Consider the following 24,372-nt stretch of genomic DNA (forward strand, 5'->3'; position numbering starts at 1 on the left):
TAAATTCTTTGACAGAAAAAGGACAGGGAATCTAGTCCTGGAACCAGGCGAACAGGTATGGTTGTCAACAGCCAATCTAAGGTTAACCTGTCCCTCAAGGAAGTTAGGCCCCAAGTTCTTGGGACCTTTTCCAGTAAAAAGGAGAATTAATGATGTAGCATACGAGCTCATACTACCAGGATCACTAAAGGTAAATCCTGTATTCCACGTATCGTTGCTCAAGACTGCAGTCTCTAACCCCTTTCCAGGTCGGAATTAGGGCCACCTGAACCAGTGATCATCAACGGTGAAGAAGAATATGAGGTAGAAACTATTGTTGACTGAAGAAAAAGGAGGAACCAACTCCAATATTTAATTAAATGGAAAGGTTATGGACCTGAAGACAATTCATGGGAACTGGAGTCTAACATCCACGCTAAAGATTTAATCGTGGCATTCAAGCGCAGGCATCCAGAGAAGATGGCCCAGTTGGGCATCCGGAGGCTGCCCTTAGGGAGGGGGCACTGTCAGGGATCCTGTCGCCATGCAGCAGTGCAACGGCGAAGGATCCCCTCGGGCCGTGGTGGTGCGAGTGCGCATGCACAGGAACGCATGCGCAGAAGCGTGGAAGTGCACGCATGCGCAGTAGCGTACACGTCACCGCAGGCAGGCTATTTAAACCTGCAATACAGTGAAATCAATGCCTTCTGGTCTATAACGTCCCTGTACTCTATTGCCTGATTCTGTTACCTGTATCCTGATCTGACCTGAGTAAGAAAAAACTCCGCCTGCACCGACCATGGCTATCCCTGACTATCCGCTTGCCTGCTCCCTTGTACTTGATCTGCTCGTCTGATACTGACCTGGCTTGTCTGACTCTGTTGCACCTAGTTACCTGTACCTGCACTTGGCTTACATCCTGATGGCTGTCATACTTACCCGCTGCTGCACCCACAGTCCTGCACCTGGCCTGCATCCTGGTCACCACTATACTTACCTGCTGCTGCACCCACGGTCCTGCACCTGGCCTGCATCCTGGTCACCGCTAAACTTACCTGCTGCTACACCCACGGTCCTGCATCCGGCCTGCATCCTGGTCACTTCCATACCTGCCTGCTGCTGCATCCACACTCCTGTGTTCAGTCCCAGTCTGTATCCTGATTGCCGCCATACCTGCCTGCTGCACCTACGTTCCTGCATCCGCACCTGGCCTGCATCTGGATCTCCTGGATCTTCATCTGCCTGCTACCAGCTCCAGACCTACCCGGCACTCGTGCCATTCCTGGCTCTGCGCCCTCTGTTCCCACTATCAGGGGCTCCGAGCGGGAGTCGTAAGAGGACGCATCCTCTCCACATCAGGCTCCCCAACCAGGTACGTGACACATTGGAAGCTATGCATGCCCATTCCATCACACTGCCTCCACCATGTTTTACAGATGACATTGTGTGCTTTGGATCATGAGCTGTTCCAAGCCTTCTCCACACTTTTTTCTTCCCGTCATTCTGGTACAACTTAATCATAGTTTCATCCGTCCAAAGAATGCTTTTCCAGAACTGGTCTGGCTTTTTTAGATGGTTTTTGGCAAATTCTAATCTGGCTTTTCTATTCTTCAGGCTTATGAATGGTTTGCACCTTGTGGTGAACCCTCTGTATTTGCTTTCGTGAAGTCTTCTTTTGATTGTAGACTTTGAAAATGATACTCTCACCTCCTGGAGAGTGTCCTTCACTTGTCTGGATGTTGTGAATGGGTTTTTCATTACCATAAGGAGGATCCTGCGATCATCCACCACTGTTGTCTTCCGTGGACTTCTATGCCTTTTTGTGTTGCTGAGCTCATTAGTGCGTTCTTATTTTCTCAGAATGTACCAAACTGTTGATTTGTTGATATGTTGCTGCTCTCTCTCTCTGATGGATTTGTTTCATTCTTCAAGCCTTACAATGGCCTGTTTCACTTGCATGAACAGCTCCTTTGAAGGCATGATGTAAGTTCACAGCAACAGATTCCAAATGCAAATACCACACTTAGAATCAACTACCTGCTTAATTGATGAAGAAATAATGAAGATACAGCCCACACCTGGCCATGAAACAGCTTTTGATTCAATTGTCCAATTACTTTTGGTCCCTTGAAAAAGGGGGAATGGCTACTCTTAAGAGCTGTAATTCCTAAACCCTTCCTCCAATTTGGATGTACATACTCTCAAATTAAACCTGAGAGAGTGCACTTCCAGCCCATATATATATATATATATATATATATATATATATATATATATAAAACTATAGCTTGAATATGGTTATATATATAAAACTATAGCTTGAATATGGTTTGGTAAATACCTGAAAAAACTAAAATTGTGCCTGTGTCCAAATGTATATGGCCCTGACTGTATGTATATATATATATATATGTATATATATATATATATATATATATATATATATATATATATATACACATTAGATATAGATCTATCTACAAACGTATTACATAGTACACTTGTATATAGCACTTATCTAGGTATATAGTACATTGTTCTAATGGGATAGTTGCCAATAAACAGAAGCTGCCAGGCTCTTCCCACAGTGCAGTGGCAATGCAATAACCCAGAACCCCCAGGAGGTGGGAGCTTTGAAAGCCCTGACTTAAGAGCCCTTGGCAGGGAAGCTCCTGGCTGCCCTTTGTTTGATGAGCACACAGGCTTCCTCCTCTCCTTTACACGAGATCAGACGTCGCAGCTGATTGGCCGGCTGGGAACACGTGGTCGTGCAGGCAGATCGCAGCAGCCTGGAGCCTGACACACTGCTGAGCGCTGCTTGCTGCTAGCCACAGCCTGCACTCTACCTGCCAGAGGCAACGGGCTGAGGGATGCTGCTCCAGATCGCTGCCAGTGTCACCATGCACAGGAGCTGCTGCTTTCCCGTTCTGTGCCTATTGCTCAGCACTGCAGCAGGTAAGGTGCTCAGCTTCCTTCCCTCTATAGGAGACATACCGGACAGGGGTGTGCTAGAAAACATATTGATCCATCTGCCATGGGCATAACATTGATCGTGTCACTCAGATTTTTCATCCAAAATGCGGTGCAGCAAGTGACTCTTGTGTAATTGTGTCTGAAAATCAGAGAGAGGTGTGTATACTATAGGAGTACTGTGTGGCTGCTGATCTAGCATAGCTGTGTATCTGATGAGGAGCTGGATGTGGCAGCATCAGGACCATGGCCTGACTGCTCACTAATCTGTCATGTGTCATTATAGAAAAGTTACAGGACTTTATTGATAGGAAGATTGGTGTGTTTATATCATACACTCCCTGTGTATCCTGCAAACTGCTGCTCTGCCAAGGAGCTGGATCTGGCAGCTTCGGAACCAGCCTTAGCAACCATAGACAGCTCACTGATCTGCCAATTATAGCCCAGTAAATGAGACTTTATAAAAATCAGAGGGTACTTTATATATATCACCCATCACCATGTATTCCTGCAAGCTGCTGCTATAACATAGCCTTACACCTGCCAGGGAGCTGGATCTGGCAGCATCAGCACCATAGACAGCTCACTAATCTGACAATCATAGCCCAGTACATATGAATTTATAAAAATCAGAGGGTACTTTATATATATCACCCATCACCATGTATTCCTGCAAGCTGCTTCTGTAACTGTAACATAGCCTTACACCTGCCAAGGAGCTGGATATGGCAGCATCAGGACCAGCATCAGGACCATAGGCAGCTCACTAATCTGACAATCATAGCCCAGTAAATAAGACTTCAGAAAAATCAGAGGGTACTTTATATATATCACACATCACTATATATCCCTGCAAGCTGCTGCTATAACATAGCCTTACACCTGCCAAGGAGCTGGATCTGGCAGCATCAGGACCAGCATCAGGACCACAGACAGCTCACTAATCTGACAATTACAGCCCAGTAAATAAGACTTCACAAAAATCAAGGAGTACTTTGTATATATCACATATCACTATGTATTCCTGCAAGCTGCTGCTATGACATAGCCTTACACCTGCCAAGGAAGCTGGATCTGGCAGCATCAGGAGCAGCACCAGGAACCATGGGCAGCTCACTAATCTGACAATTATAGCCCAGTAAACATGAATTTATAAAAATCTGAGGGTACTTTATATATATATCACACATCACCATGTATTCCTGCAAGCTGCTACTCTTACATAGCCGTACACCGTCTAAGGAGCTGGATCAGGCAGCATCAGGACCAGCATCAGGAACCATGGGCAGCTCACTAATCTGACAATTATAGCCCAGTAAATAAGAAGTTATAAAAATCAGAGAGTACTTTGTATATATCACCCATCACCATGTATTCCTGCAAGCTGCTGCTCTAACATAGCCTTACACCTACCAAGGAGCTGGATCTGGCAGCATCAGGACCAGCATCAGGACCATGGACAGCTCACTAATGTGCCAATTATAGCCCAGTAAATAAGACTTCAGAATAATCAGAGTACTTTATTATACATCACTATGTATTCCTGCAAGCTGCCGCCCCAATATAGCTTTATATCTGCCAAGGAGCTGAATCTGGCAGCATCAGCACCATCACCATAGACAGCTCACTAATCTGCCAATTATAGCCCAGTAAATAAGAATTTATAAAAATCAGAGAATACTTTGTATATATCACACATCACTATATATCCCTGCAAGCTGCTACTCTAACATAGCCTTACACCTGCCAAGGAGCTGGATCTGGCAGCATCAGCACCATAATCAGCACCAAAGACAGTTCACTAATCTGTCAATTCTAGTCCAGTTAATATGACTTTATAAAAATACAGAGTGGGTTGTGTATATCATACATCACTGTGCATTCCTGCATACTGCTCTTCTAACATCTGCCAAGGAGTTGGATCTGGCAGCATCAGCACCATGGACAGCTCACTACCATGCCCAGCCTTATATTACAGTCATGGGATGAAATAATCTGGGTTATGTAAACGATTCTTTCCTCCCATATCACCCACATTATGAGTTGCAGTCCTTCTGTGTTCATTATCTCTAAGGCTTCAGAGAAATAAATAGAATGCTGACAGTATTTGAGTAGCAAACTGTATATAGCACATGCTATACAAGCCTTGCCTTCTATTGCCGCCATAACATGCTTTCTATTTTACAGTATCAGCATTAGCTTTTTATTAATCACTGACTGTGTTATTATGTTGCCTTGTTTGGTTCATTTTAAATGCTAAATATATACTTAACTTAGAAATATGAATGTTCCCTTTACATCAAGGACATGAATGTGTGCTTAGTATTAGATGGATACAGAATGAATGAAAACAAGAATCTACATGAACCAGGGAGACTGTGCAGTGAACACAGAAGAGCACATCTCTATATTTAGAAGCAGCAAACATACAAATAGGTTTTGCTTCCCATATTGCTGCATAATACTTTAAACCTGGTAATTCTGATGGATCATTCAAGTAATCTGCCATCATTACTGTCAAGTCAGTTTGATCCTGCACCTGTCTGAATGACTTACTTGGGAGAACATTGTTGCTGTGTTACAAGTAGCATACTACTCAATGCAAAGCTTGCTACACTGCCATAACATAATCACTATGCAAAATTGGTGGTGCTTAAATGTTAACTAGAAAAATCTCTATATGTTGCAGATAAAGGTCACTTGAGAAATATATTGTATTTATTAAATTTAAAGCTCACATTTATTTTTTTTTTACTTTTTTTTGAGGGGGGGGGGGAGTGGGACACAGCATTAAACTCATTAGTTAATTAACTGTTATGGTGTGTATCCTTTGTTCTGCAGGCTGCTGCTTTCTTTATGCCACTAAAAGGCACAATGTTCCATGCTGCTGCTGGAAGTGTGATGGACTTGCTCCACTTGACTGCCTCTTCCTGCTTCCTCAACCATTCACATAACTTGCACTTTTATTGTCTCACAATGCAACGTATTCTGTGAATGAAGGAGGAATGGATGAATGACTGGATCTCCCCTTCCCTATCACAGAAGGTGTTACATTGTTAAATAGAATTCTGTGAATGGTGGAGGAGGGAGGTAGGGATGTGCGAGCTGCGTATACATTTCTTACTGCAGGCCGCTGCTTTCTACCTGTGCAGCACTGGAAGATCGTTGCTATGGCCAGTATCCAGTAGAATGAAGGAATGATTTTTATATGAGGTAGCAGCCTGCAGGAAATGTGATGCACACAAGTAGTCCACATTTACACTAGTGTAGCATGTGAACAGACACAAAATCCCATGCATGACAAGCAAAACACTTGTGTACACACAAGCAAAAACATGTAAAAATGTACAGAAAATGCAGGCAAAAATTGTTCTGAGCTGAAAAAAAGAGCTCAAAAAGGTGCACAAGATTTTATGCCACATTTGTTACATGCATGCACCATTCTTCAGTTGGTTTTGTTCTTAGCAAGATGTGCAGGGTTCTTGTGGCAACTGGCTGCCTTGATTTTGTTTCAGCTGCCCATTATTGTTTATCCTGAAATGTGGCCAGTTTCAGGACTAACTGCTCTTCATTCCCTTCCTTCACAGAAATGAACATGCAATCTCAGGTGATACTGATGATGTGATGTTAAAGAAACATATGACCTTGTTACAATAGCTTTCCTGTCACTGGTAGCAACTTGCACACTCACACTAATGGGAGAATCATCTGACCAAAGTAGAAAAGAGTCCAAATTCATTTATTCCTTTAAATAGCCCACACATTTGGGTGGGTCAGAAAAACTACCCCTTCATCAGGGCTTCAGTTAAATAAGAACATGGAATGGACTCAATGTAGAACTTTCCTATGTGAATCTGTGTAGAGAAGCTAATTGCTGGATCAGCAGAGTTGCTGGCCAGCAGTATTTGCATGAACAATCAAAGATTTTATCTCAATTGCTTAGGCAGATACTGCAGGCCAGTAACTCTCCTTAAATTAATAAAAAAAGGGTATAAAAAGATCTACTGTAAGTTGACCATAGATAATACAATGATGATTTGATCTGATGATCTAATCTTGGGGTACAGTATAAAAAGACAGGGGGCATATTGTCAATAGAGAGCAGCATTCCCTGTTCACTCAGCGCACTTCTGTGCCATGAATCACAACTGACAATAACTGACAGGTAGTGCAGAGGCCGTGGAGGAGTGATCAGGGAATGCTAGTATGTACTGTATTATACTGTCATTAGATGAAGATGATTAAATAGAACCTGCGACCCCTTATAGCAAGTTTCCGAATGAGATTCTCCCTTCATCATGGGTCCTGGGGGGGGGGCAAAATTACTATCTGGGGGGGGACAGTCCATCCCAGCATCCCTCCAGATCCGGGCCTGATTTCAACCATGGGAAGAGCTCCCTTTCTGAAAAAAAAAATCTTGCTGTGCTAAATATATGTCTGGCTGATCTATACATGCTTGTTTTTTTGTAGAGCACGGAGGATATGCCTTCAGCAACAGTTTATGCTGGAGTACAGCGCAGCAAATGGATAGGGTTTTCAGACCTGATCAATCAATATTTCTAGCCAAGATCAGTTGGCCAGGAAGGGTGATAGCATAGACATGATATTGTTGCCAGATCCCACCAAAAGTGATCAATCCAGATTTATGGAAAGCATTAAATAGGCCAGTCAATATGCTACTGTAATGGCATCCGAAGTAAAGCCTAAGTAGGTCATCATTATTACTTTTAACTTCAGGACTAAATAATTATATCTATGACATGTAAGCTTGTAATTATTACAAACCACTAGCTTTCCTAAATACATTATATTTTATTTAATTACTCAGTAGGGTTTTATATTGCCCATCTAGGTGGACTGTGAATGTTGCTGTTAACAGTTACAGGAAATACATGAAATATAAAATGTATTCTCATTGTATACATGTATTTTAAATGCATATTTCACAATGGAGTTACAGCATCCATGCACACAAGAATGTTTATGTGAATGTCAGCATGGAAGCTTACATAACTATTGATGGTTTTAAGCTTTTCCTGTTCTCTGCTAATACCCCCTAAGGCTTAAACAGTATATTCATCATGTAAATAATCTAGGCTCCAATTTGTTATAGTAAGATCATTAACAATGTCTTCCAGTCACACTGCTATTGCAATCCAGTATAAATTGATACAGATCTAAAGACTTAAAATAACCCATTGTATGTTTTTAATACATTCTCATATCCAGTCTTATGGAGAAGCGCTCTTATTTTTCTAATAATATATATACAGTGGATATACAGTGGATATAAAAAGTCTACACACCCCTGGGGCAATGTCAGGTTTCTGTGATGTGAAAAAATGAGACAAAGATAAATCATTTCAGAACTTTTTCCACCTTTAATGTGACCTATAAACTGTACAACGCAGTTGAACAACAAACTGAAATGGTTTAGGTGGAGGGAAGTAAAAATAAAAAACAAAAATAATATGGTTGCATAGGTGTGCACACCCTTACACTAATCCTTTGTTGAAGAACCAGATGTGATTCCAGCCTCAGTCTTTTGGATACAAGTCTGTCAGCATGGCACATCTTGACTTGGCAATATTTGCCCACTTTTCCTTGCAAAAACACTCCAAATCTGTCAGATTGTGAGGGCATCTCCTGTACATAGCCCTTTTCAGATCACCCCACAAATTTTAGATTAGATTCAGATCTGGGCTCTGGCTGGGCCATTCCAAAACTTTCATCTTCTTCTGGTGAAGCCATTCCTTTGTTGATTTGGATGTATGCTTTGGGTCGTTGTCATGCTGAAAGTTCCTCTTCATGTTCAGCTTTCTAGCAGAAGCCTGAAGGTTTAGTGCCAATGTTGACTGGTATTTGGAACTATTCATAATTCCCTCTACCCTGACTAAAGGCCCAGTTCCAGCTGAAGAAAAACTGCCCCGAAGCATTATGCTGCCACCACCATGCTTCACTGTGGGTATGATGTTCTTTTGGTGATGTGCAGTGTTGTTTTTGCAACAAACATATCTTTTGGAATTATGGCCAAAAAGTTCAACCTTGGTTTCATCAGACCATAACACATTTTCCCACATGTTTTTTGAAGACTTCAGATGTGTTTTTGCTAAATTTATCCGGGCTTGGAGGGTTTTCTTTGTAAGAAAAGGCTTCCATCTTGCCACTCCACCCCATAGCCCAGACATATGAAGAATACGGGAGATTGTTGTCACATGTACCACCTAGCCAGTACTTGCCAGATATTCCTGCAGCTCCTTTAATGTTGCTGTAGACCTCTTGGCAGCCTCCCAGACCAGTGTTCTTCTCGTCTTTTCAGCCATTTTGGAGGGACGTCCAGTTCTTGGTGATGTCACTGTTGCGCCATATTTTCTCCACTTGATGATGGCTGTGTTCCATGGTATATCTAATGCCTTGGAAATTCTTTTGTACCCTTCTCCTGACTGATACTTTTTAACAATTAGCTTCCTCTGATGTGTTGGAAGCCCTCTGCGGACCTGACTTTTGCTGTAGGATGCTACTAAGAAAATGTCAGGAAAGACAAACGAGAACAGCTGAACTTTATTTGGGGTTAATCAGAGGCACTTTAAATGATGGCCAGTGTGTACTGACTCCTATTTAACTTGATTGTGAATGTGATTGCTTAATTCTGAACACAGCTACATCCCCAGTTATAAGAGGGTGTGCACATTTATGCAACCATATTATCTTAGCTTTTTTATGTTTACATCCCCCCTAAAAGATTTCAGTTTGTTTTTCAATTGAGTTGTACAGTTTATAGGTCACATTAAAGGTGGAAAAAGTTCTGAAATTATTTATCTTTGTCTCATTTCTTTACATCACAGAAACCTGCCATTTTAACAGGGTTGTGTAGACTTTTTATATCCACTGTATATATACATATATATATGCACACACAATATTGCCAAAAGTATTGGGATGCCTGCTTTTACATGCACATGAACTTTAATGGCATCCCAATCTTAGTTCGTAGGGTCAACTAGGGTTAATATTGAGTTGGCCCACCCTTTACTGCTATAACAGCTTCATCTCTTCTGGGAAAGCTGTCCACAAGGTTTAGGAGTGTGTCTATGGGAATGTTTGACCATTATTGTAGAAGAGCATTTGTGAAGTCAGGCAATGATGTCAGACAAGAAGGCCTGGCTAGCAGTCTCCACTCGAGTTCATCCCAAAGGTGTTCTGTCTGGTTGAGGTCAGGACTCTGTGCAGGCCAGTCAAGTTCCTCCACCTCAAACTCGCTCATCCATGTCTTTATGGACTTTGCTTTGTGCACTGGTGAGTAGTCATGTTGGAACAGGAAACGGCCATCCCCAAACTGTTCCCACAAAGTTGGGACCATGAAATTGTCCAAAATGTCTTGGTATGCTGATGCCTTAAGAGTTCCCTTCACTGGAAGTAAGGGGCCAAGCCCAAACTCTGAAAAACAACCCCACACCATAATCCCCCCTCCACCAAACTTTACACTTGGTACAATACAGTCAGGCAAGTTCTGTTCTCCGGGTAACCGCCAAATCCAGACACATCCATCAGATTGCCAGACAGAGGAGTGTGATTTGTCACTGCAGAGAACACATCTCTAGTGCTCTAGAGTCCAGTGGCGGCGTGCTTTACGCCATCGTATCCGATACTTTGCATTGCACTTAGTGATGTAAGCTTGGATGCAGCTGCTTGGCCATGGAAATCCATTCCATGAAGCTCTCTACGCATTGTTGTTGTGCTAATCTGAAGGCCACACAAAGTTTTGAGGTCTTTATTGACTCTACAGACAGATGGTGACTTCTGCACAGTGTGCTCTTCAGCGTGCGCTGACCCCGCTCTGTCATTTTACGTGGCCTACCACTTCGTGGCTGAGTTGCTGTTGTTCCCAGTTGCTTTCTACTTTGTTATAATACCACTAAAACATGTCCATGGAATATTTATTAGCAAGGAAATTTCACGGATGATCTTATTGCACAGGTGGCAACCTATCGTGGCAACACGTTGGAACTCACTGAGCTCCTGAGAGCGACCCATTCTTTCACAAATGTTTTTAGAAGCAGTATGCATGCCTAGGTGCTTGATTTTATATACACCTATGGCCATGGAGGTGATTGGAATGCCTGAATCCAGTGATTTGGAGGGGTGTCCCTACACTTTCGGCAATATAGTATATATCAGTATTCTTAATTCTTCAATTGCATCAGCATCAAAATTAGAGATAGAATATTACAACACCTGTGCAGTTTTGTATTAGTGCATATAACAACATCAGTATACTGTATATGAAACAAACTCTATGCTGAAAGAAATATATAGACTGCCGGTGTTGTTCTCTTTCTAAAAATGATAGTTGCCTAGCTCATCCAATGGCTTCAATACACTGGAGGTCCCTGGTGTAGTGCGTAGTTAGTGAAGTCAGTCTATTTTCTACCAGTTTTCTTTAGAATGACCTTGTCGCTATTTGACTAATGGGAGACTGCAGTAACCCTGTAAAAGAAAAATGTGTATTTTTATATATCAAGTAGGAGGTGAGTTTAATCTTACCTAATTTCATGAGCTTCAGGTGCCATTGCTGTTTAACATACCAGGATATGTCAGACACTAGGAGCACCTGGACCACATGAAGAAAGTGAAAATTTCATTCACTATCTGCTGGACAGGTAAGTATAAACGTTCTTTACCAGGATAATTTTAGGCTCACTTCAGCCAGCTAGTGACAGGGTCCCTTTAAAGAAAACCTTTGCTGATCATGACTAGTTCTTGTACTCCAACTTCACTGATTACATGCAACCCCAATTCCAAAAATGTTGAGATGCTGTGTATAATCTACATAAAACAGAATTCAATGATTTCCAAATCTCTTCCACCCATATTTTATTCACAATAGAAAATAGAAAACATATCAAATGTTTAAACTGAGAAAATGTTGGGACAGGGCCATGTTTACCATGCTGTAGCTTCCCCTCTTCTTTAAACAACACTCTGTAAATGCCTGGGAACTGAGTTTTGGGAGAAGAATGTTGTCCCATTTTTGCCTGATATAGCATTCTAACTGCTCAACAATCCTGGGTCTCCTGTGTTGTATTAATAGTTTCAAGATGCCCTAGATATTTTCCATTGGTGAAAGGTATGGACTGCAGGCAGGCCAGTTAAGCACCCAACTCTTCTACTATGGAGCCATGCTGTTGTTATAGATGTAGTATGTGGCTTAGCTTCATCCTTGACACATTATGGATGTATTTTGCTTAATTCAGTGATTTCCTTTGATTGTCAGCTACATCTCTTTGCTTGATTTAGGTATTTCAGGAAACAAATTGCATTATGGTCACTAAATGAAGCTGACATTGTAAATCACTGTATTAGGCAAAGTATGATCAAGATTCAATATGATCAAAAAGTGTGCCCTTATAATGTTATGGTTGACATGCATCTGCCTAGGGCTGGCCATAGACGGGCCATTTATCGGCCGAATTGTCGGCCGATAAACGAAAAATTGGTCGTTGCCAATGCTGCCACCAATGTCTATGAAAAACGGCCGTTTTTCGTGGATTTTCCAGCATGACCGATAAAAAGAAACGAAAAGATACACGAAAAACTGCCAACGGCATTGCCCCACTAACGGCATGAATATTGGCTGATTTTTCATGCAGACGAAAATTCAAAACGACCCGTCTATGGCCTGCCTTAGCTCGTATAGTAGTCAAATAGGAAGGTGGGCTGTAAATAATATGTTAAGACAATTGGAATTCCCCAGAGAGTACCAGATATGCACACAATGGATATAAAGTAGTAGGTAGTGAGACACTGGCCAGCTTCTACTAAGGTATGAACATTTTTTTAAACTAAAATTGACAGATTTAAAGCAGAACTAAACCCTCCTATACTTTACAGCCAAGAAAGCTGCCATCTTAGCCTCTGTTTGATCCACAATTGACATGGTGCTACACATGTAAACATGTGGCTGGACAGTTCAGTTAAGAGCACATGCAACTTTATTAGTTTTAATTCACAGCAAACCTTGAATGTAACTGTGTTGAGAAGCAATTGAATTGATGAATTTAGTTATACTTTACAGGGGAACTAACGTTACTATACTTCTCCAACAGTCTGAAGTCCAAAAGCAGTCCTTTACTGGTTCGAGTATCTTCTCCCCTGCTCCTTCCAGGTGCCAGTCTTTGGCCATCTTCATTGACCAGCGCAGCATGGTGTAACTCCTGCGCTAACACAGGATCCAGCCATCCTGGCACATAGAGACCATGCTGGCGATGGAAGCTGAGCTGTGTATGCCCAACTCTGTTTACATGCCACAGAAAACTAGTAGCCAGGTAGGTGTATTTTATTACAGAAGAGACATTGCATGTCTCTTCTACAATAAACAGCCTGCCCTCTTGTAAGTTTTTTATGCTGCCGTTAGTTCTTCTTTAAGAGTGAGACTGATGCTATGGAGATTATGAAACTAATGTTTGGGGACCCTGTCACAAAACTGAAAAAGATGAAAATGAGATGGGTGACATAAAAAAGAACTGGTTAGGTGGAGAAGGGAGCAGAAAATTAAATATTAAGCAGTATATCAGGAATAAAGGAAAAGGAGAATGAGATGGGGCAATAGAGGGTAAAGAGGACTTAAAGAGGTTTGTGGGGCTCAGCTGGTCATGCGGCGCCTTAGATAGTTGAAGTTATCAACTCATAGCAAGAGTTAAGAGTGATCCAGATCCATATGGCAGTTATAATCTAACTAAGGTGACCATGCTTTAAGGAATTACATTGTGCTTGTCTTATCTACATCCAACTGGATCTCTGTTTTATGCACATTGTCAACCTAATGCTAGTTATGTCCATATGGCACATAATAAATAATTCATTACACAGTTTGTACATCTGAATAACACAACTGGTAGCTATAAAGAAATGTTGCATATATATATATATTTTAGTGATCATTAAATAAATATTTGATACATGTAATTAGCTTCCTTCAGTGCATTGTGTTGTACATTATGCAAGGCTGTGTAATCAATACAGCTGCAAAAAAGTATCCCATTTTTTTCCTTTTTTTGCTATATGTAGACCCAGTTCCCCAGGTATCCAGAGCTCTATATATAGATTTCACAGAACTGTGGTTTTCTGGGGAAGCCTGTAATAGCCTAGGATGACTCAGATGTCACCGCTCTTCTCAAGAGCCATCTTAATAGAATTTCATACATGCATCAGCCTGTCACAAGTGCCTCGTGCTTTATCTTCTATAAAGTTAGCACAAAAACACTTGAAAACTGAATAGGAATTGAATGATTTGAGTTCAGCAATATTCAGGAAAAGTACTAAAATGTATAAACCCAGATGTTCAGGCCCCAAGTTAATTAATTTATAAATCTGTCTTTTAACAATAATGATACAAATATTATATTGCAATGAAATAGGGACAGAAGTTAGAGGTCACAGCTGTGCCCGTGTCTTTTCTAGGGTTGGGAGGGGCTGTGAAGTTTAAGCCAATGCTGATCTCTTTTCAGTTGAAATGCGTATTATAATGTACAGGTGAAACGCGAAAAATTAGAATATCCTGCAAAAGTTCATTTATTTCAGTATTTCAACTTAAAAGGTGAAACTAATATATGAGATAGACTCATTACATGCAAAGCAAGATAGTTCAAGCCATTATTTGTCATAATTGTGATGATTATGGCTTAAAGCTCATGAAAACCCCAAATCCACAATCTCAGAAAATTAGAATATTGCATGCAATCAATAAAACAAGGATTGTACATAGAACAATATTGGACCTCTGAAAAGTATAAGCATGCATATGTACTCAGTACTTGGTTTGGGCCCCTTTTGCAGCAATTACTGCCTCCATGTGGCGTGACATGGAAGCTATCAGCCTGTGGCACTGCTGAGGTGTTACGGAAGACCAGGATGCTTCAATAGCGGCCTTCAGCTCTTCTGCATTGTTCAGTCTTATGTCTCTCATCTTTCTCTTGGCAATGCCCCATAGATTCTCTATGGGGTTCAGGTCAGGCAAAATTGCTGGCCAATCAAGCACAGTAATCCCACGGTCATTGAACCAGGTTTTGGTGCTTTTGGCAGTGTGGGCAGGTGCCACGTCCTGCTGGAAAATTAAGTCTGCATTCCCATAAAGCTTGTCTGCGGAAGGAAGCATGAAGTGGACCATCTCCTGGTAGACGGCTGCGTTGACCCTGGACTTAATGAAGCACAGTGGACCAACACCAGCAGATGACATGGCTTCCAAAATCAACACAGACTGTGGAAACTTCACACTGGGCTTCAAGCATCTTGCAGTGTGTGCCTCTCCATTCTTCCTCCATACTCTGGGTCCTTGGTTTCCAAATGAGATGCAAAAGTTACTCTCATCAGAAAAGAGGACTTTGGACCACTGAGCAACAGACCAGGTCTGTTTTTCTTTAGCCCAAGTAAGACGCTTCTGACGTTTGTTATTCAGGAGCGGCTTGACAAGAGGAATACGAAGCCCATGTCCAGGATCCGTCTGTGTGTGGTGTCTCTTGATGCACTGACTCCTGCCTCAGTCCACTCCTTGTGAAAGTCCCCAACATTTTTGAATGATCTTTTCCTGACAATCCTCTCCAGGCTGTGGTCATCCCTGCTGCTTGTGCACCTTTTTCTTCCATACTTTTCCCTTCCACATAACTTTCTATTAATGTGCTTTGATACAGCATTTTGGGAACATCCAACTTCTTTTACAATTACCTTTTGAGGCTTTCCCTCCTTATGAAGGGTGTCAATGATGGTTTTCTGCACAACTGTCAGCTCAGCAGTCTATCCCATGATTGTGATTCCTACTGAACCAGACTGAGAGACCATTTAAAAGCTCAGGAACCCTTTGTAGGTGTTATGGCTTAATTAGCTGATTAGAGTGGGACACTTTGAGCCTAGAATATTGCACCTTTTCACAATATTCTAATTTTATGAGATTGTGGATTTGGGGTTTTCATGAGCTGTAAGCCCTAATCATCACAATTATGACAAATCATGGCTTGAACTATCTTGCTTTGCATGTAATGAGTCTATCTCATATATTAGTTTCACCTTTTAAGTTGCATTACTGAAATAAATGAACTTTTGCACGATATTCTAATTTTTCGAGTTTCACCTGTATTATCTTCCAAAAAATGTGTAGCTCCGTTCAGCCACTTTTGTTATTCATACACCTCTTCCAGAAAGCACAGCCAGTGGAAGGACACTACTTTCTCTATTAGAATTGAAAGACAACTAAACCAAAGAACAAAATGCAATATGTTACAGCTTACATTCCTTAGATATGGCAGTTGCAATGGTTCTCTTTTTTTTTTTCAAGCTAAGAACATTAATAGCAAATGCAGAAAATACCTGTTGATTTTACCAGAAATGCACTGTCCTTGTTGTTTCTTGTGAGCTGTACACAAATATATCTTCTTTGCTAGTTCCCTTTACCCTGTCTCCCATGTAATGATGAAATACAGGCATGTCTGTAGTCGATATCAGGACAGCATCCTATGGTGACTGGCATGGTTCACTCAATAGATACAACGGAGGAGTGATGTAGTCACCTAGGGTCTGGAAGGATAGAAAGTGTGTAGTTCCAGATAGAAAGCCTTCAGTAGTATGTATTAAATAAATGCAATTACATCACATGATGTTTTGTGGTCACTCACAAGTTAGCATATTGGGTCCGTAGTGCAACGTCTGCCCCGACACAATTGGCATCTGGAGCTATCATGCTATTTAACCCCTCAGGATCCTACTATTTCTTTTTTTGTGTGTTTAAAAACTGTATATTAGCAGAAGGCAAATCCAATACAAAAAACACCTGCAAAAGTACAGTAGCGTGATAATAAGATAGGAAAATATAGAGCAGCTTCAAAATAACAAAGAAGCACATAAAGGATCCAAATTTGTATATACAATAGATCATAATACTGCATAGTAAAAACACATAGTGGATAAAGAGGTACAAGATAAATGAGGTTATCAAAACCCAATAGAATCACTTCATACAGGTAACGGTACATCATAAGTCATGTCAGAAAATAGTGCCATTTTGAGATCCAGATATCCAATATTTTAGAACGCAGAGACATTTTATTATGTTAGGTATAAAAATTATCTCCGTTAACATAACAGTAACAATTTGGTCTTTAATTAAAAAGAATGGGATAATTGAGGATTTGAGAAACTACCAGAAATAGACTAGTTAAGGACTCAACCGGAGTAGGGAATTTGTATAAATGTGAATACTGAAAGATAATGATACAAACAAAGGAAAAGGTGATCAATGGCGCATGAAAACTTCTTTATTAACACAGGCAAAATTAAAAGTTAAAAACAAAACACAAAGAATCGTACCACACTCCAGAGGTCCCTTATGGGGATTTACATACATGGGACCTCTGGAGTGTGGTACGATTCTTTGTGTTTTGTTTTTAACTTTTAATTTTGTCTATGTTAATAAAGAAGTTTCCGTGCGCCATTGATCACCTTTTCCTTTGTATCATTATCCTTCAGTATTCACATTTATACAAATTCCCTACTCCGGTTGAGTCCATTACTAGTCTATTTCTGGTAGTTTCTCATTGGCTTGGTGTCTAGGGATTCCCGGTATACATTTTTTTCGTTTGATCACATACTTAGGTACCTTGAGGCTTCCTTTTGGAAGTTTTGCGATGAGGATTTCCAAAGTAAAACTATAGCCAATTAAGTTGAGGATGACTCTCTCCTCATGGTGCAGATCACCTGAGATAGTTGCAAAAAAGAAGGCACAATAGAAGCATCAGAGATAGTGTTTGACCTGAAATATGAGAGACAATTGCAGAAATTTAATATCACACTGATGTCACATTATCCCAATCCCAAACGATATGTACCAGTGAACCTCTGGATGAACAGCCCCTGAAGCACGACTCAGAAACTCCAGGATGTCAGGATATATAGCATGAAGTGTAAAGGGTGTATAATACCATCTATTAAGGATCTTAAGGGTGGTTTCTCTCTTTGGATAACAATTTGGTACATTTGCATAGATTAACTAGCATGATGTGCCAGAGGAAAACTTAGCAGCGCAGTCACTTTCCCATTTATTCACATAGGGAAGGGAGTCAGAGAAATGAGTACTACAAAAAGAACTATACAAATCAGAAGTCAACCCCTTTCCCCTGGGGAAATCACCCAGATTCTCTAAAAAAACATTACTGGGGAGGTTGGAGATAAAGCACGTGAGGCATAAAATTGTCTGCTTTGTAAATAATGATATACTTAATGATGGGCAATATTTTTATGGGCAAGTAGATAGTCAAACGAGATGAACGCTGAGCCTACATGGAAAGAAGAAAGGATAGTGAAATTGTTAGAATGCCACCAAGAAAAAGCCAGGGAAGAAAAGGTGGTGACAAATGCTGGGTCTTCAAAGAAGGAGATCCTGTGAGAAATAGAAGAGGCAAGGCTGAATTTAGACTTATATAGCAACCACAGTCGAAGTGATTGGGCTACTAGAGTATTAAATTATTACTAGACATTGAAGAAGTCCCCATAATACATGGGAGAGGAAAAGGCTGAGTGGAGCCAGCTTCAAATCCAATCCAAGGGATTCATAATATTCCACTGAGCCCAATGAGAAAACTGGAGGCCAGATAATAAAGCCAGAATGACCCCACTATTTCTATCAGTCCAGTACACAGTTCAACAGCAGCAAGAGGAAGGGGGGCTATTTGAAACCCTGAGATGTAGTAGCTTTTTATAATATGAGAATCTGAATATAATTAAATCTGTACTTTTTATATTCTCCTTTTGGCTCTTCTCTCCTTTGCACACCCAGGCCCTGCTCTAGAAAAGAACCAACCTTTTGACCACCACTTCTGGAAGAGCAGCCTATAGAGAATCATTCTCTCTATACTGTTAAGACTTGGCTGAGAGCACCTACTGCTTTGAGCCCAACATCTTTCTTCCACTGTCTTTGACATTGGTCAGGAACAGACAGAATGGAACATAGAATGCTGATTTCTGATGAGATTGTTGCCTTGACATCTGAAGAGTAGTCTATTTATTTTAAAGCCATTTACTCTTATCCCTGGATTAGAGATTATTACAGACAATTAGAGGCTTCCTAAAATCTCCTTTTCCAGCGACTAGCCTTATTTGCTCCTGTGATCCAATTTGGCAATCTTCCCACTGTAGGCTTGTGTACAGCTGAGATATTTTTTGAAGATTACCTCCATTACATTTCTCACACACATTTTTCTTTTTGTTACCTGTGTAGTATATATTTTGAATTGGATCAGCTAGAAAGGCATCTATGAATCTGCCCCACTTTTGTGGGGAATGCACAATGAAGGTAGCACTAATAGCAGCTACTGTAAGCAAACTAGATAATGACAATCATCCCCACTCTTCTCCCCCTCTGTGAAAAGAACACAAGATGTTTTGTGAATGGACAAGGAGAGATAAGGGTGGAGAATGAGAGCTCCACTATTATTTACAGTATGATAGACAGAACTCAGTACCAAAAGATTGGCACTTGCATTAGTGTTCAGTATGAATGAAGCTAATAGTTTAGCCTAATACAGCACCAGCCACACATTGGACAGCAATCATTAGAGGCAATTTATTTTTTATTTTGTAATTTATCTAAAAATACATTTAAAGAGTTAAATGTCCAAAAATAGTGTCTTCCTGGTGTTTAGCTTTAAAGAATGTAAAGTGTCTCTGTTACATGAACAATTCTGCTGCCTATACCTGAAGGTGCCTACACATACCCACAGCAGCCTGCAGTCTCCCTGCTATGGAGACATTTTGGGCCATTTTAAAACTTACCTGCCCCATCTCACCTCATTCACATTCCTGTTGCCCAGTAAGACAGTCTGCTATAGATATGGACACTAGGAAAGTGCAGGAGGCAGGAATTAGTAGAAGATACTACCAGATACATTTCCTCATTAGAACAGCCTGAGAATAAGTTTTAGCAGCCCAGACTGCAGGTTGGTTTGGGTATGTACATGCACCTCTAAGTGCAGTTTTTTATATTTAATAGCAACTGTTTTAATTTCCAAACAACCACTAATATTTTGCTTATTTAACCTTAAAGAAGAACAAAACCCTCATATTCTTTACAGCCAAGGAAGCTGTCATGTTAGCCTTTGTTTGATCTGCAGTTGCCATGGTGCTTCACGTGATCAGCTATGACACCAGTCATTTGATAGCTTGACAGTTCAGTTGAGAGCACAAGCAACTGTAGCAGTTAGGTCTCATTCACGCTGGCGTACTTAAGCGTAAACTTGTGCGAGGACCATTTGGAGTCATACTCCCCCACCTTCATAGCTGTCAAAATGAAGCAGTGGATGTGTTCATGTAGCTTCTGCATCCCATTTGACATGAGTGGGATGGACTGCGTGGGGATGCACAGAAAACCTGTGCATCACTGTGGGGAAACATGGTCTTCGCATGGGCGTACACTTAAGGATGCCTGTGTGAATGAGGTCTTATCGTTCATGGTATGCCTTGAATGTGACTGTTTGGGAAACTGTCAAATCACTGCGTTTAGTCTTACTTTAACCTTTGCAATTTTAAACTTAAAGTGTTACAAAACCCTGGACCCTGCATTCACTATATCTGGTCTCCCACAGTACACACAACATGGAAATGCAATTATTTTAGTAAATATAAACTGCTAAATACCTTTTCTCATCAGCAGTTAGAGCAGTCTTGTGACTTCTATCAGTGTCCAGCAGAGCACTGGTTAAAGCTTGTAGGAGAAGTTTTCATTCTCCTGTAGGAGGATGCAGGATCACTGACTCTCTGTCTGGACAGTGCTGATTGGCCCTGTGCTGATCACATGCACCCTCCCAAGAAAAAAAAAACCTATCTAGCAATACTCACTAAACTGAGCATGTGCAGCTTGCCCCAAGCCTCTGTTCTATCACGAGATATTTAGGAGACACTGGAAGAAAGGGTGGATCAGAGAAGACAGGATCAAACATCCTTTTTGCACAATATGTTCCACAATGAGCATAACAAACGTGTACTGCATATACAGACTTATTTCACTTTTGTGGGTTTAGTAACACTTTTAATATTTGCAATGATTAAACTTACAATAGATCCCAATCAGCATGTGCAAATTTATTTTTCTTAAAAACTTGCTTTCCTTTGTTCAGACATAAAGCTTTAGGGGCCGTTTTTAAAAGATATACCCACAGAGTTATAATTCCTGCTGTAGTTTGGTCAGAGGGGAGAGGGATTAGACACCTGGGAGAATCACCTTTTCTATTTGCCCTATTTACTGTTATAACTGAGAGTGAAAGTGGAAGAAAATACCAAATATTGAGTTTTCACCAGAAAAGAAAATCTTCCAAAGAGGACACTAGTTCTGGTGACAACCAAAGATTCCTTCACTTTGGAGTGATTTTCTCACACTTCCCATTTTGATTATGGGATTGGAAGTGAAATGAAATCTCTCCAATGGGACAAAAATAGCAAAAAAAAACCTTGCACTTACCTTTAGTTCTACTTTAAACCCTTGGCCCCCGGCGCCTCCAGGCCCTTTAAGGGTTCCAGAAGCCGGGCGGAGTTTTAGGGTCATGTGACCGCTGTGATTCGCTGTCACGGCGGTCACATGATCGGGAAAGGTCCTGATCGAAAGAGGAGATCAGGACCTTTCCGGGAGTACCGAATGTGTGTGCTGGGTGCGCCCAGGGTGCACGCTCTCAGCACATATGTTTTTTTTAATAGAACGCAAATGTGCAGGAACTTGGTGCCAAGAAGTTAAGGAAGAATTTTTAGAAAATCACCTTGATCATGTATGATCTGGGAAGGAACAATTTACACACATCCTCTGCCTTTTCAAAGCTGTTGCATAGCTTTTTGCACCAACCGTGACACTGCTAGAGGGAACATGGCTTAGTGGGAAGAACAGGAGCCCAACAGGAATCAGACTCATCACTTTTATAGAACGTCCTTAGTCTTAACCACTTCAAGTCTGGACACTTTTACCCCCTTCCTGCCCAGGCCAATTTTCAGCTTTCAGCGCTCTCACACTTTGAATAACAATTGCGCTGTCATGCAACACTGTACCAATATGAATTTTGTAGTATTTTTTTGAGACAGATAAAACTTTATTTTGGTGGTATTTATTTACCTCTGGGATTTTTATTTTTTTGCTATATAAATGAAAAAGTCCAAAAATCTTTAAAAAAAAGTGTTTTTCTTATAACATTTTGCAAATAAATAATCTTTCTTCATAAATCTTGGCCAGAATGTATTCAGTTATCTTTTTAGTAGAGATGAGCGAATCGAACCAGGCGAATTGGAATTCGTTTCGAATTTCAGGAAAAATTCGATTCGCGGCGAATCCGAATATTAGCATACTTCGGGTGCGCGAATCGGATTTTTCCCGATCAGCCGGCAAAAGTGTCCCTGCAGAGAGCTCCGCTATTTCTGACAGTTCTCTGACAGTTCCTTCACATGTACAGCGGTTGAAACATTGTATCTATTTGTTTCCATTTAGGATACAGATGTTTTTATTCGGAAATAGATACAATGTTTCAACCGCTGTAAATGTGAAGGAACTGTCAGAGAACTGTCAGAAATAGCGGAGCTCTCTGCAGATACACTTTTTGCTGTACTGGAATACTTCTTCTTTTCATTCTTCTTTTCATTCTTCTCATTCTTCTTTTCATTCTTCTTTTCATTCTTCTTCTCATTCTTCTTTTCATTCTTCTTCTTCTTTTCATTCTTCTTTTCATTCTTCTCATTCTTCTTTTCTTCTTCATGAAAAGAAGAATGAGAAGAAGAATGAAAAGAAGAATGAGAAGAATGAAAAGAAGAAGAAGAATGAAAAGAAGAATGAGAAGAAGAATGAAAAGAAGAATGAGAAGAAGAATGAGAAGAATGAAAAGAAGAATGAGAAGAATGAAAAGAAGAATGAAAAGAAGAAGAAGAAGAATGAAAAGAAGAAGAAGAAGAATGAAAAGAAGAAGAAGAATGAAAAGAAGAATGAGAAGAAGAATGAAAAGAAGAATGAGAAGAATGAAAAGAAGAATGAAAAGAAGAAGAAGAATGAAAAGAAGAATGAGAAGAAGAATGAAAAGAAGAATGAGAAGAAGAATGAGAAGAATGAAAAGAAGAATGAGAAGAATGAAAAGAAGAATTCAAAGAAGAAGAAGAAGAAGAAAGAAAAGAAGAAGAAGAATGAAAAGAAGAATGAAAAGAAGAAGAAGAAGAATCTTTTCATTCTTCTCATTCTTCTTTTCATTCTTCTTTTCATTCTTCTTCTTCTTTTCATTCTTCTTTTCATTCTTCTTCTTCTTCTTTTCATTCTTCTTCTTCTTTTCATTCTTCTTTTCATTCTTCTTCTTCTTCTTTTCATTCTTCTCATTCTTCTTTTCATTCTTCTTCTTCTTCTTTTCATTCTTCTTCTTCTTCTTCTTTTCATTCTTCTTCTTCTTTTCATTCTTCTTTTCATTCTTCTTCTTCTTCTTTTCATTCTTCTTCTTCTTCTTCTTTTCATTCTTCTTTTCATTCTTCTTCTTCTTCTTTTCATTCTTCTTCTTTTCATTCTTCTTTTCATTCTTCTTCTTCTTTTCATTCTTCTTCTTCTTTTCATTCTTCTTTTCATTCTTCTCATTCTTCTTTTCATTCTTCTCATTCTTCTTTTCATTCTTCTTTTCATTCTTCTTCTCATTCTTCTTTTCATTCTTCTTCTTCTTCTTTTCATTCTTCTTTTCATTCTTCTCATTCTTCTTTTCTTCTTCATGAAAAGAAGAATGAGAAGAAGAATGAAAAGAAGAATGAAAAGAAGAAGAAGAATGAAAAGAAGAATGAGAAGAAGAATGAAAAGAAGAATGAAAAGAAGAATGAGAAGAATGAAAAGAAGAATGAAAAGAAGAAGAAGAATGAAAAGAAGAATGAGAAGAAGAATGAAAAGAAGAATGAGAAGAAGAATGAGAAGAATGAAAAGAAGAATGAGAAGAATGAAAAGAAGAATGAAAAGAAGAAGAAGAAGAATGAAAAGAAGAAGAAGAATGAAAAGAAGAATGAAAAGAAGAAGAAGAAGAAGAATCTTTTCATTCTTCTCATTCTTCTTTTCATTCTTCTTTTCATTGTTCTTCTTCTTTTCATTCTTCTTCTTCTTTTCATTCTTCTTTTCATTCTTCTTCTTCTTCTTTTCATTCTTCTTCTTCTTTTCATTCTTTTCATTCTTCTTCTTCTTCTTTTCGTTATTCTCATTCTTCTTTTCATTCTTCTTCTTCTTCTTTTCATTCTTCTTCTTCTTCTTTTCATTCTTCTTCTTCTTTTCATTCTTCTTTTCATTCTTCTTCTTTTCATTCTTCTTTTCATTCTTCTTCTTCTTTTCATTCTTCTTCTTCTTCTTTTCATTCTTCTTTTCATTCTTCTCATTCTTCTTTTCATTCTTCTTTTCATTCT

General features: G+C 40.0%; 1 protein-coding gene across 1 annotated transcript in view; it reads left to right on the top strand.

The window, feature by feature from the left end:
- Positions 1 to 2,738: 2,738 nt before the first annotated feature.
- PTPRR (protein tyrosine phosphatase receptor type R) overlaps positions 2,739 to 24,372 on the top strand; it is a 227,503-nt gene continuing 205,869 nt past the window's right edge. Inside the window, exon 1 of the mRNA XM_089674106.1 lies at positions 2,739 to 2,934. Coding sequence (XP_089530232.1) covers positions 2,850 to 2,934 — 85 coding nt within the window. The 5' untranslated portion in view covers positions 2,739 to 2,849. The remainder of the gene's footprint in view (positions 2,935 to 24,372) is intronic.

The sequence above is a fragment of the Staurois parvus genome, unplaced genomic scaffold, assembly GCF_062004578.1.
Source record: "Staurois parvus isolate SC_StPar_1 unplaced genomic scaffold, SC_StPar_1.0 ptg000147l, whole genome shotgun sequence".
Taxonomy (NCBI): Eukaryota; Metazoa; Chordata; class Amphibia; order Anura; family Ranidae; genus Staurois; species Staurois parvus.